Raw genomic sequence first — 14,895 nt, forward strand, 5'->3', positions numbered from 1 at the left:
CAGGCAAGCTTGATCTTTTCAGATCTTGGAAGTTAAGCAGGGTCAGCCTTGGTTAATAACTGGGCTGTTTCCAGATGGCTGACCTGCACCCGGGACGTCGTGCCACGTTTTGGATCATGCTGGGGAAAACGTGGAATAGCACGTTTTCTCACACGAGTTTTGCGCGACGTCATGCAAAACTCATGCGAGAAAACGCGATATTTTGCATTTTCCCCAGCACAATCCGATACGTGGCGCGACGTCCCGGGTGCAGGTCAGCTGTCTGGAAACGACTCTGGATGGAAGACCTACAAAAGAGACTAGGGTTGCAGAGGCATTCAATGGCAAACTACCTCTGTTAGTCTTTTGCCTTGAAACCCCCCTGTGGGGGGGTCACCATAAGTCAGCTACAACTTCAAGGCACTTTCCACCACCACAAGAAAGAGCTTATATGAGGCATGAAATAGTAAATTGCGCTATGGCAGGGATACATATATTCCAAGTAGACTGATGAATGTGTAAGTATGCATGTTATTATGTACACATTAAGTAAGGCATAAGTATAAAGTAAAAATATAAAAACAAAATGGAAACACGTTTGGAGAATGCAGGGTCTAGAGATCAGTTTCCCAGCAATATAAAACCCAACGCAAGGGTTTCCTGTAATAAATGCAGATGCTTGATACCTTGCCCCTTTCAGTAAAAAATAATTAGTCTCTCCATCTCATTGGTATAGAAAGGACAACTTGCTTTGATCTTGAATATTATGGCAGTCCGTCAGAACTTACTCTTGGGAAATCTTGGTGGATTGTCATTGACATCGGTGAGGGTGATGTTCACAGTCGTCGTTCCAGCCAGTCCTCCAAGCTGCCCTCCCATGTCCTTGGCCTGAATGAGGACTTGGTATTGTTCTTTGACTTCTCTGTCCATGTTTGGCAAGGCTGTTCTTATAACACCTTTTATGAAAACAAAGCGTAAATACATATTCATTAAATATTATAAGGGGAGAGAGCAGTGAAGTCCTGCACAGATCTCTCTACTCAGGTCTATTTATTAAGGCTTGCTCCCAGGAAATTGCACTGACATCAAGTTATCAGGACCACCTGCCATCTGAAACTGTCCACAGTAGATTGGTTTTACACCAATGGATGCCACACCATTCCAGGCATCAATTAAGTATATATTACAGATAGTAGTGAACTGTGCCATCCGATGTAGAAGCTAAAATGAGGAGACTGGGACTATCATACTTTGGTCATATCATGACAAGCCCCTGGAAAAGTCCAGCAGTTTGCAAGATCTGAGCAAGGCTTTAATAATACAATGTTTTGGAGGTCTTTCATTCATAGAGTTGCCATAAATCGGAAACAACTTGACGGTACATAACACACACACAGTGCAATCCTAAGCAAAGTTACCCCAGTCTAAGTCCATTTATTTTAATGGGCTTAGACTGGAGTAACTCTGCTTAGGATTGCACTGACAGTGTTCTGTAGAAGAGGTTTTTTTTTAAAAAAAAACAGAATCCCTGCCTGTAAAGTCAAGATGACTGTGTAGGAAACAGTGAGAAGACCCCTTCTGCATTGACACAGCAAAGACATTCCAGATATCAGAAGCATTCAAAAATGATATTTGAGAGCATGCCATTATTCCACAGCTTGCCAGCCTTACTGATATAAACACTGAACTGGGTCCAGATACTCATTATGAATGCCAAAAGGACATGTCCCTCTGCTGGAAGAAGGGCGACTTATCACTGCTAATAGTTATTAGGAGGCATAAAAAGAAAAATGGAAAACAATACACTCGCTTCAGCATATTTTAATAATTTGGTCTATTACCCACATGAATAGAAGCCCACTTGCTCATGGAGGAGTCTCCAATTACGACAGGTACAGCCCCCTTGTGGTCTTACACTGTTAGAAAGGAGAGGGACTGCCATTCAAACCCATAAACCCCTCTCTCAGCTCAAAATGAATGTCCAAGATCCATCAACATCCTTTTGCAAATGAAAGAGTACCTGCCAGGCTAGACATGACATTTTGTGTGTCACTTTGGAGTGGATCTAGGCAGAAATAGCTCTCGAGCAAACCCACAAAAATAACTGGATCATCTTATTGTCTTGAGTTACTAGGGCTGCATGACAGATTTTTTAGACTTGGGATAGGAGCAAGCCCTGTTTGGTAGCCACGGCTGAGGGGAAAGTCCCATACGGAAGAAGATGGCTGTCAGTGATGTAGACAAAGAAATGGAACAGGAGTGTGGCGGCAGGAGGCTGAAGATGCTCAGTGCATAGTTGATCTAGTAAAGACTATCTGCTGATGGTTGTTGGGGGTTTTCCGGGCTGTCTTGCCGTGGTCTTGGCATTGTAGTTCCTGACGTTTCGCCAGCAGCTGTGGCTGGCATCTTCAGAGGTGTAGCACCAAAAGACAGAGATCTCTCAGTGTCACAGTGTGGAAAAGATGTAGGTCATTTGTATCTACTCAGGAGGGGTGGGGTTGAGCTGAGTCATTCTGTAAGAGTTTCCCAGGGTGTGGAATGCTAATGGCGGGAGGCTTCACTGTATCCTGAGGCGGTTCTTTTGCATATGGATTGGTGCTTGATGTGCTAATCTTCTCTGCAGGGCTATTGTCGGGTGTGGAGTGTTTTGTTGGCCTGGTGTTTTTCAGAACTGGAGCCCATGCTCTGTTCATTCTTAAGGTTTCTTCTTTCCTGTTGAAGTTTTGCTTATGCTTGTGAATTTCAATGGCTTCCCTGTGCAGTCTGACAAAGTAGTTGGAAGTGTTGTCCAGTATTTTGGTGTCCTGGAATAAGATACTGTGCCCTGTTTGAGTTAGGCTATGTTCAGCCACTGCTGATTTTTCAGGCTGTCCAAGTCTGCAGTGTCTTTCATGTTCTTTTATTCTTGTCTGGATGCTACGCTTTGTGGTCCCGATGTAAACTTGTCCACAGCTGCAGGGTATACGGTATACTCCTGCAGAGGTGAGGGGATCTCTGCTGTCTTTTGCTGATCGTAGCATCTGTTGTATTTTTCGGGTGGGTCTGAATACTGCTTGAAGGTTATGCTTTTTCATAAGCTTTCCCATCTGATCAGTAATTCCTTTGATATATGGCAAAAACACTTTTCCTGTAGGAGACTGTTTTTCTTTGGTTGTTTGATTCATCCTGGGTTTGATTGCTCTTCGGATTTCGTTTCTGGAGTAGCCATTTGCCTGAATTCCTCACTACATCCCGACACGCACAGAAAACTATGCAAGACTGAAGCACAGCCACCTAGACTATATGGACTCCCCAAAATACATAAAGATTCAGTCCCACTCCGACCCATTGTGAGTGCCATTGGTTCACCGACATATGAATTAGCTAGACATCTGGCAGATCTCCTGCAGGACCACATCGGGAAAACCTCGTCTTACATCAAAGATTCAGCAGATTTCATCAACAAAATCAGTTCTCTGAAACTCAATCCACGAGACATACTTGTCAGTTTTGATGTTGTATCCCTGTTTACCAAGGTTCCAGTAAAAGACACTATTGCACTGATTAATCAGATTTTCCCAGAGGATGTAACAGCCTTATTCCATCATTGTCTGACAACCAGTTACTTCCAATGGGACAACGAATTCTATGAACAGACGGATGGGGTGGCCATGGGGAGCCCACTCAGCCCAGTTATAGCAAACTTCTACATGGAACATTTTGAAAAAACAGCTCTAGAATCAGCACCCCACAAACCCAGTGTATGGTTCCGGTTTGTGGATGATACATTCATCATTTGGAGCCATGGGGAGGAAGAATTGAGGGAGTTTTTGAATCATCTCAACAACATCCACCTGAACATACAATTCACAATGGAGAAAGAAAGTGAGGGAAAACTCTCATTCCTGGATACCTTGGTCATCCGCAAAGCAAACTTTCAGTTAGGTCACAAGGTCTACAGGAAACCAACTCACACTGATCGGTACTTACACAAAAACTCCAATCACCACCCCCGACAGAAAAGAGGCATAATGAAAACATTAGTGGATCGTGCAAGACGGATATGTGAGCCGCGCTTTCTCAATGAGGAAATTAATCATCTAAACCACGCACTTCAGGCAAATGGCTACTCCAGAAACGAAATCCGAAGAGCAATCAAACCCAGGATGAATCAAACAACCAAGGAAAAACAGTCACCTACAGGAAAAGTGTTTTTGCCATATATCAAAGGAATTACTGATCAGATGGGAAAGCTTATGGAAAAGCATAACCTTCAAGCAGTATTCAGACCCAGGCCTTTGTTTAGCAGTTAGTCAAACCTAACAGGAGATGCCAAGAGAGCAGAGAGACAAGGAAGAAAATAATATCAATAACAGTATCAACAGCAGCATGGGATCTGGGCCTGTGAGTTGCATGCAGTCCATGATATTTTGCACAGACACAGGCTGTTAGTAGGAAGGGAAAGGATTTTTTTTACTGTGACTGGAAAGGGTAGAGAGCAATCACACTGGGGATACATGAGGGAAACAAACAGTTGGTAAAACCATTTGGGCCAGAAAGCCTATGGTTTTCAACAGAGTTGCTGTTAGGATGGCCAGTTGCCCAGCTGTGAAGGGCAACTTTCCTCCCCCACCCACTCTTGGGCGAGTAGCAAGAGAAAATGGGAAGAGTATGACATCATGGATGCAGCAACATCACTTCTGGTTGCCATGTCTGTGAAACTAGGACTTTCCCTGATCTTTATGATCTTTACCATGGAGTCAGGGGAATTCCTAGAGTGTCACTGACATGGTGACATCACTTCTCTAGTTGCAGTTGTTCAAGCAACAGCAATTCAAGCCCGTGGACAGCCTGTGATTTGACCTTGATATCTTTCCAAAGAAAAAAGAATCTTTAAGGCCACCTGTTCCAGCTTCTCAAGAGTCTTTTGAATACAATTAATATGAGAGGGATACTGGGAACACAAGCAGAAAGAAAGAAGGTAGTGGATTTTGGGGAAATCTTAGCTGCCAGCAGTCATCTCAGCCAGAAATATTGCATATGACACATGCAGCCCAGATTTTAACATTTCTACACCACCAGTGAGATCTAATTAAAGATGAACATCAAGGATATGATTTTTTAGCCACTGGAATTTGGGTCAGGAGTTTATTAATAAAAAAAATAATAATACACAGTTGTGATAGAACCTATTGTTAAAATAGGGTATATTTGACAGAGGACGTGACCTCTGGAGAGCGTGGACTGAAAGTATGCGGCTGTCATTTATTACCCAGGAAACAAGAGTCTTTAACAGTCCATCTGACATTCAAGTACAGATGCACTAGGAGAAGAAATCCCATTTGCAGAAAAGGGGCAGTCAGGCAGCTCTTCCTACAGTTGTATTCAAGGCATACAATTGGCAGCATTTAGCGTGCAACATTTTGGTTAAGCCATTGAATTATTAAATACAGAAGCTGGAATGACATTTCAGAATATAGGATGAGATATGCAATTAACTGCCCTCCTGTCCCATGAGGGTTTCAGGCTGTTTATGCATCCTTCTCCCCACTGCTACCCACATCCTGTGACCTCAGAATAACAGCCTGACATTAATTCCCCTCTCCCATCCGTCAGGAAGATCCACCCGCCAAAAGCAAGCAAGCTAGATAACATGGCAGGTTTCCTGCTAACACGGATTCCTTTAGAAAAAACACAGTTGTTTAATCCAGACCCATTCCATCCATTATGCAGACAGCACGGCACACTCTGAAAGGTTACTGTCTACTACACACATGCATCTTTGTGCAGTGTAGAACACAGCAGATCGCCACTTATTGGAAACCTAGTTAAAGACAAGATGATTCCAAATTATCATGAAGAAATTGTTGACAGGTGTGTTGTGCCCTCCTGTGCAATGTTCAATGCACCTTGTGGACATTTTGTCTGGTATCAAAGATGCCTTGTACCAATAGAAGAATCACATGGTGATCTCGTCCAAGTGGAAGTACACCAACTTGTATTGTCGAAGGCTTTCACGGCTGGAGAACGATGGTTGTTGTGGGTTTTCCGGGCTGTATTGCCGTGGTCTTGGCATTGTAGTTCCTGACGTTTCGCCAGCAGCTGTGGCTGGCATCTTCAGAGGTGTAGCACCAAAAGACACTGTGACACTGAGAGATCTCTGTCTTTTGGTGCTACACCTCTGAAGATGCCAGCCACAGCTGCTGGCGAAACGTCAGGAACTACAATGCCAAGACCACGGCAACACAGCCCGGAAAACCCACAACAACCATCGTACACCAACTTCTTTGCAGGTGGGGGGAAATCACATTTGAACATTTCCTGACCCTCCCCATGTGTAAAAAAAAAGCTGCCATGTAAAGAAGAAGGGCCCTATACTGGCCTCTTCCCTGACATGGTAGTTTTCTATGTGCAAGGGAGCTTCTTTTTCTGCAGGGAAGCATTTAAACAAGAACTCATCCAGAAAAAGCCAGACTTGCTGTATCACACAGCTCACAGGGCAATCCTAAAACTTTCAGTGCTGCATTGTTAGATTAGAGTATAACTCAGACATTACTTAGTAAAGATGGGATTCCTAGTTCCTAGGCCTTACTGCCTAATGTGATTCAGAATCAGGACCTAATGGGGGGATTTGGGGGGAAGAAGTAGCAAGCAGGAGGCACGTGCTTAACCCTTCTCCCACCCGCCATCTAGAATGCTCAGACAGTCCTATCACCGGGCTGTCATCAAAGCCAGATATCCAATGAGCTTTAATAAGTGTTTGGCACTTGGCATACAGAATGGACAAGACCCACTCTTGAAAAATAAAAAAGGTGAGACATATTTCATGGAGAAAACATCTGACCACACGTATTAGGAGCAACAGTGAGTGGAACTTCCACTTGCAGAAACCGTATACCACTGAATATTAGATGCTAAGGACAAATAGCAAGGTCATCACCTTCATGCCTTGAGTTGCCAGGCATTGCCTGTGGAAGGGCTGTTGGGGAGGGGGCAGCATCCCAGGAGAAAAATTGAAAAGAAAAATAAGACTTTGTCTGCTTACAGGAAGTTATCATCACAGAGTTCTGGCAATTTCTAGAACTGCCATGAAACTAGAGATCTCATTCCCCTGGTGGCAACAGGGGATTTCCCACTCTCAGCCTCTGCCCCCTGCCACCGCTTACCTGGCTAGTGGTGGGGAGGGTGGGGAATGGGCCCAGTAGCTCCAGAACGCACTCCTGTGAGCTCCAGAGGACTTCCTTGTCACTCAGGGAAAGACGTCATTCCCAGTGTGACAAGGAAGTGAAGCCCCCGCAGGGAAGCCCCTGCATGGGAGCATTCCAGGCATGACAAGAAAGTCCTCCAGAGTAAGTTCCCCTGTGTACATCCCCCATAAGACTGAGGAGACCTGGCAACCCTACTGGAAATTATGGTAAGAGCTTCCAGCTTAACCATAGACTGTGGGCCAAGCTACAAGTGACGAATGACACTTGAGCAGCAAGTGGATTGAGTGGAGCGCAAGTGAACAGGGAGAAATACACTTGCTGTTCAAGTGTCATTCGTCACTTGTAGCTTCGCCCTGTGTTCCAGAGTTATCCTTTGTTACTTACAGGTAGTTCTAGAAATTGCTAGAACTCTATGGTAAGAACTTCTAGTAAGCATATGCCTTATTTTTCTTTTTAATTTTTCTCCTGCTACCACCTAAAGCAGGAGCAGGCCACAGAACCTGAGGGTGAGGGATTCCCAGCCCTTACCAGGGACTTGGCAGCCCTCTTTATGCTTCACTTGAGAGTTCCCAGTGGAATCCGGCTGGGTGGTGTTAGAATCTTGAACTAGATGGACCTCAGTCTGCTCTCGCAAGGCAATTTCTTATGCCTACTGAAATCCCAGGAGGCAGTATTTCCACTGCACAAAAAGGAGCCAGATGCTGCACAGCTTCCTAAAAGCATTCTATTAATACCCCTGCTTACACTTTCTCTGTGATTGGGTAAAGATTGTCCAGGTGGGCACCTAATCATTTTGATTGCTGGAAGGAGAGCAATCACAGTCTCGCTGGCAAAAATGTTTTATTACCTGTCTTGGGATCAATGGAGAAATATGGCTGTCCCTGAAGAATACTGTAAACCACACGGGCGCTATTTCCATATGTTGGGTCGTCAGCATCTGTTGCTTTGACCTGCAGCACATATGCCCCTAGAAGAAGGAAACACACATACAAAATAAGCAAAGGGTCCATTTAGAAAAGAAAAGAGAACACAGTTTCTTAGCTTTTAGGATCTGAATTATGTTTACGTCTTGTCTAAAGATATAGATCGGTCAAAGTAGGATACGCAGAAGGGCATGGGTTCATTCATTTGTTTGCTCTCACTCTCTTTCTCTCCCTCCCTCTCTCCTGAAGGACAACTGGCTGTTGTTGTGAGTGAAAGTTGAAGGAGAGCAACTGCTTTGCAGACCTCTGATGTGGTTCAGGACTGCAGTTGGGAGATGGGTGCAAAACTAGGGATCCCATTCCCTCAGTGGGGGCAGGGGATTCTCGGCTTTCACCTTCCAACCCTGCCTCTACTTACCTGGCTGGTGGGGGAGGAAGCACAGGAAAGGGGCCTTCCAGCTGTGGTCCCAGGGTGGCGCCACGATGTCACTCCTGAGAGTGATGTCATCACACCACCCTGGGAGCAGTCCTGAGCTTTGCAGCTGATTTTGCCCCCAAACAGGCCCGTTTTGGCCCATGTGAGGCCAAAATTGCCCCACAGCAAAGCGTGCATGAGCTTTGCACCTGCATGATACTGTCATTTCCCAGAAGTGATGTCATTGCTCAGGTGTGGGGCATGCGCTTTGCATGTGCACGAAAAGCCACATGGGGATCCAAGTAAGGTAAGCCCCCACCTCCCACTGGGGCAATAGGGGGACCCGGTAACCCTTTTTAGGAAGCCTATTTAGAACACACATGGAGCTGCCATTGGCCTCTCAAGCTCAGCAGCAGCTCTCCAGAGTCTCAAGTTAGGGCTGCCAACTTTGAAACTGGCCCTTCTAGCTGCCCCTTTAATACTAGATTTCTCTGCAAGCAATTATCAAATGATGTTATTTAATTCCATTTCTACTCATTAAACCTCTGTTAAAAGAGACGAGCGCTTTCCCCCGGTTGACAACCTTACCTTATATCACCTTGTGCATGTGAACTTGGGGCCTTGTGTATGCAAACATGTCACCCCACACCCCACTCCTGAGTTTAACAATTTAACTTGTGCTGTTTCATCAGCTGAAGCCACCCATTCCTACTCTGCTATAAGCAATTGAAGGAGGGTGGGAAAGCAAAATAGATACCTTTTAAAAAAATTATCCCTCCCAGGACTAACAGCAAGAGATAAAGAAAGTAACTCTATGGGATTTCTGAGCTCTCTGATTTGAGGGAATGATACTATGGTTTAAGGGTTAAAGTGTTGTACTGCAAATGGAGAGGACACAGTTCAAATCCATCTCCATCATGAAGTTCCTTCTTGGGCCAGTCTCACTTTAACATCCTAATGTACAGGGTTGTTATGAGGATAAAATGAAGGAAGGGTAAACTATATAAGGGTAGTATCATCCTGAACTTTTTGATGAAGGGTGGAATAAAAAACATTGTAATAAATCAATAACTGGACAAACATAACCCATGTGCCTCTGGAATAGTTCACTACTCTTTACTACTGTATATATTACAACATAGGGCAGGCACTTCAAAAGTCCAACGATACCTCTCTGCAGAGACATTTGTATGTGCTTATGCTCTTGTGTCTGTGCAACTGTCAGTCAAGAAACTATATCGGAGCTTCAGCAAATGGTTTTAATTTTGCATTTAGAGCCTGCTTTAAGGTTTCAAAGCAGCTTAAGAGCTTAAAAATACAGTCACATCAATAAATATTATACATGTTTCCTAACAGAATTGGAATGCTCCTAACAACTGAAAGCAGAAATTCAACAGGCAAAGTTTCCCATAACCATGGAAAGAAGGTAAGCTGTGATACCAGGATTTCTGCCTGTTGTGCAGCTACAAGCAACTGCGGCTGGGAAGGGCAGCACAGCCTCTAAGACTCTTGCTCTGCCCCGCCCAGCCAGCCCCAAATATGGAAGGAGGGTGGAGTTGGTGCTGCCTCCCTCCTTCCACAGCGCAATACACGGCACCCGGCTGAAGCAGCATTGCTACATGCCGGGGAAGTGCCGCAAAGTTGCAGCAAAAAAAGAGGATAGAGAACTGACTGCAAGCAGCAGGATAGACAAAATGGAGAATTATAATGTGCTGTGAAAGTAATGTGGATAAATTGTATTGTGATTTTTGAACTGTGCAACACAAATAGGGGCCCAATCCCTCAATGTAGGTGGGGGATCGCCCACTCCCTGCTCATCCCAAAAGGAAAAAAAAAGCCTGCAGCATTGTGTGCAGTGTCATGTTACTTCTGGTTATAAAAAGGAGGGACATGGGTAGCTCTAGGAGTCATCAGAAACTCTATAGTTTTGCCATAGAGTTTCCTGTGATTCCTAGAGCTACTTATGTCAATTCTTTTGTTAACAGAAATTACATGAAGTTACAGCCATGTCACAGCCTCCATTATATTCCCACAACAGCCCGTCTCAAATCAACCACAGCCCTCTATATCCCCACCACAGCTCATTTTCGTGAGTTTCAGTCTGTTGTGCATGCACAAGGCAGATGTTAACTATGCATACGCAGATGCATGTTGTTCTTTTCAAGGGGGCTGGCGAAACAAGGCTCTGGGGCAGCTGTTTTTGCACTTGATGGCATCAAAATCACCTAGAACACATGCCAACCTCCAAACCATTGATTGACCCACCAACTTTGAGCACACACACGACAACAATGGAGTTAAGTCACAGCCCCTGAAGCATGCTTGGGAATGGGAAAGGCATCAAGACGATCATTGGCTGAGCACACACACACACGCACCATCCTTTTTCGAGGAGAGGTTGAGGAAATGAGGCTTTATTCATGCTTAATCAAGCAAAAGCCACAAATTCACCCCTCACAGCCCCAAAACCTATTGATCCAATGAGTTTCTCTTCCATCACCAAACACACATGCACAACAACAATGGACCCCAAAGGGTGCACAGAATGGCCGAAAACTGGCTTGCAGAGCAGTGGCAGCATGGTGGCAGCCTGGCACCCAAGCAGGAGAGCACTGCATTGCCAACAAGAAAAGTGATTTTTTTAAAACATTCTACTTTATGATAATGACAATAAATTTCCTTTGTGCTCTACTGTGGCTTGCTGGTGCCATGTTTCTCTCTACTTTGTCTTTGTATTCTTGCAATGAGGGGCGCCCCCCTCCAAAGATGCAGAGCAGTTTCTACCCTCCCCTCCAATGGATTTTAATTTCTGAAGCTGATAAGTGGGAAGGAGTAAGTGGCAGTGCTCCCCTATGCCTTGATTGGCAGGGAGATAATGCCATTGCCCAAGTTGCTCCCAAAAAAATATGATGCACTCCCCCCCTCCCCACCAATCAAGTTAAATTAAATTTAACGGACGTTTCCAAAGCCTATGGGCTGAGGGAGGGTGCCAGCTCACCTTGCCTTTCGATGACCCGATTGGCAGGGAGACTGCCTGCAAAAAATGCACTCCTGTGCAACGCACACATTCCCATTTCTGTTAACAGGGTTAATTCTAAGGGCAGCCCGTCTCTCCTCTTGGGATGATTTCAAGCAGACTTGCCATTAAGGAAAAGAAAATACTGCTGGCTGCTGCCCACACTTCCTGGGCTGGCCTGCCTGTGCTGCTACTGTGCAGGCAAAAACCGAAACGAAATACATGAACTTTTTGGGGGTGGGGAATCATTAGAGTTTCATTTCTGATTTTGTTCTGCCATTCCGGAAACTGCTTTAACAGACAGAACCACCATCCAATTTTATCCAACTACCCTTTGATCATCCAGATGGGTAGCCATGTTAGTCTGTTTGTAGCCGTGGAAAAGCGCAAGAGTCCAGTTGCACCTATAAGGCTAACAAAATTAGTGATAAGGTATGCGGTTTCGTGAGCCACAGCTCACTTCTTCAGATACCAGGTAGTTAGTATTATAGGTGCTACTGGACTCTTGCTCTTTTCCTTTGATCATCCAGTGAGTTTCAGTGGCTGATAGGGATGCCAGGTCCCCTTACCCTCCTGGCAGGGACCCAGCACTCACCTTCACATTGCCCCAAGAGTACTCCTTGAGCACACACTCCCACACCTACATGATGACATCACTCCCAGAATGTGTGAGGTACAAATTGCCCTGCTGTAAAGCCCAGGTGCACTCATGGGGAGGCACAATGACATCACTCCTAAGAGTGATGTTATTGCGCCATCCCAGGGGTGCACCCAGGAGGCCTGTTCCCCCACCTTCCCAGCACCCCGCTGGCCAGGTGAGTGGTGGCAGGGGCCGAGGGTGTGAGCGGGGAATCCCCTGCCCCCACTGGGGAGTCTGGCATCCCTACTGGCTGAATTAGCTGTTGAACCACTGTTCTATTCCCTCCATTGCACTCCTAACAGATGGGGCCCCCTCTATCCTTCATGGCCTTAAGGTTATCTTGGCACCTCCTAAAAAACAATGTTTTTCTTCTGTAATGCTGTTCATGTGCACATGTCTTTTAGTAGCTACACCCCACTGTAAGGAATTCTGATTGTTTTAAAAAAACCAGGCCAATTCCCTATCAAATCAAAGGATTTTTTCCATATGGTTGATCTAAATATGTAACATTCTTGATGTCCATTTCTCCAAATATAACAGCTTGTCTCCCATTTCTTCATTCCAGCAAAATTGATCAGCATCCAGCTTGCTAATTCCTGCCTTACCCTCACCCCCCTCCCCACCTTGGCATATTTTTTTCCCTTTCAAGAACTGCAAAGAAGATTTAGGATTTGCTGTATTGCAATTCAGATCAGGAGTCCCCCAAGCCTCCCAATGTATTTTCCTGACCTGTCACAGACAGTTCTTGCAAAGCCTTATGCCTGTGAAAGTATGCAGAGCAACTATAAAGAGAGATGCTGACCGTGCCCTTGTGGGGCTTATCTTGTATGGGGGGAGATTACTAATAATCTGTTGTGCAGTTCTCAAACTGACTTCTACATAAGTAATGTGAGGAAGAAATATTTGACCTAGAGAAGACCCCCCGCCCATCTGCTGAATTTGTGCCTGGAATATCCCTGACAATAAAAGGAGCTTGCCAGCTCCATCAATATCTCACAAGCTAAACACAGCCAGAGAGACATCCTTTTCTCTGTATTGTCAAAGGCTTTCACGGCCGGAGAACGATGGTTGTTGGGGGTTTTCCGGGCTGTATTGCCGTGGTCTTGGCATTGTAGTTCCTGACGTTCCCCACCCCTCCTGAGTAGATACAAATGACCTACATCTTTTCCACACTGTGACACTGAGAGATCTCTGTCTTTTGGTGCTACACCTCTGAAGATGCCAGCCACAGCTGCTGGCGAAACGTCAGGAACTACAATGCCAAGACCACGGCAATACAGCCCGGAAAACCCCCAACAACCATCCTTTTCTCTGCTTTGCATGCCTGAAAATGCAGTGAAAATATATTCTCTCTTTTTCTCTTTTCCAGCTGTCAGAAATAATAGGTTTGCTGAAAGCAATGCAGCCCAAAGGCCCTGGCAGGTCAGGATTTTGTATATACATGCTTTATGCACATTGAAAGTGGCGGGGGGGGGACTCTTGTTTTCTGTGGTCTAGCTCTGAAGCAAATGTTGACAAACATGCAAAATTTGACATGTTTTTGTCATTTGAGATTGGATTGTAAATTTCAAAGCAAAGATGCAAAAATCTGGATTTTGTCAGTATTTCTCCATCACTTTGAAGCTGGCAAGCTGAAATACAAAATCCCATAAAACTGTCAAAATACTACCATTGCATGTTATTTATCAAATGCTGATGCTAATTCCATTGCATGTTTTCAATATCTGACACCAGTCCTATCTCTACTCAAGTCCCATACTTAACTCTCTTATTTGATAAGCATTTCTCACCCTGCTGAGAATGGAACAACTTCAGTTGAAGGCTGCTTCCATGCTGAGATTTTTCTTCACATGGAGGGCAAGATGCACCCAAGTTAAGTGGGAACAGCCCCACAGCATCAGGTTCATTCTCAGCATGACTCAGTATGACGAGGGTGCTTTGTGGGACTTTCCCCTTTAAAAAAGAGGAATTACGGGGCAGCTGTGGATAGAACAACTGTGTAGATGATCCATTTGCATCATGGGAAGGGAGCAGAATGAAGATCTGTATTTCTGTCCCCTTTTCAGCCTTTCCAGGAGATTTTTCCCCCTTTCCCAGCTGACCCACCTTGTAGCAATACTGTGCATCTTAGGACACAACAGAGAGCCAGTCTGGTGTAGTGGTTAAGAGTGGCAGGACTCTAATTTGGAGAACCAGGTTTGATTCCCCACTCCTCCACTTGTAGCCAGCTGGGTGACCTTGGGTCAGTCACAGCTTCTCGGAGCTCTCTCAGCCCCACCACCTCACAGGGTGATTGTCCTGGGGATAATAATAACGCACTTTGTAAACCGCTCTGAGTGGGCATTAAGTTGTCCAGAAGGGTGGTATATAAATCAAATGTTATGTTATTATGGTGTTCCTGGGGGTGATCTGGGAATGCTGCCACCATTTTAGAGCTGAACGTGGGCCATCTAAAAATACTGTGGGAGCCAAATCGTGATGAGGACTGTAGTGTGGTGGTACTAGGGGCTCTTGCCTTCCCCCCACATTCATTTTCAATTGTTACAACACCTGCCCCCCAATTGTTTCAGTATCTGAAAAAGTGCAAATGGAGGGAGTTTAGTTTAGTTTATTCGGTGTTTAACCCACCCTCCCCACAAGTGGGCTCAGGATGGGGTACAACAGTCATAAAATACAATTGCATAGCAGATTCTACAATAAAGTTCAACAATTAAAATTATATATATACAAAACCC

General features: G+C 45.0%; 1 protein-coding gene across 2 annotated transcripts in view; it reads right to left on the reverse strand.

Moving 5' to 3' along the window:
- Positions 1 to 14,895, reverse strand: part of CDH12 (cadherin 12) — a 250,239-nt gene that overhangs the window by 98,436 nt on the left and 136,908 nt on the right. The window contains exons 3-4 of one of the 2 annotated variants that reach the window (XM_054984694.1): positions 8,014 to 8,133; positions 768 to 935 (exon numbers count right to left, since the gene is read on the reverse strand). In XM_054984694.1, coding sequence (XP_054840669.1) covers positions 768 to 935; positions 8,014 to 8,133 — 288 coding nt within the window. The remainder of the gene's footprint in view (positions 1 to 767; positions 936 to 8,013; positions 8,134 to 14,895) is intronic. The other variant, XM_054984695.1, reaches the window with a different exon arrangement.

The sequence above is a fragment of the Eublepharis macularius genome, chromosome 7 (assembly GCF_028583425.1).
Source record: "Eublepharis macularius isolate TG4126 chromosome 7, MPM_Emac_v1.0, whole genome shotgun sequence".
NCBI lineage: Eukaryota > Metazoa > Chordata > Lepidosauria > Squamata > Eublepharidae > Eublepharis > Eublepharis macularius.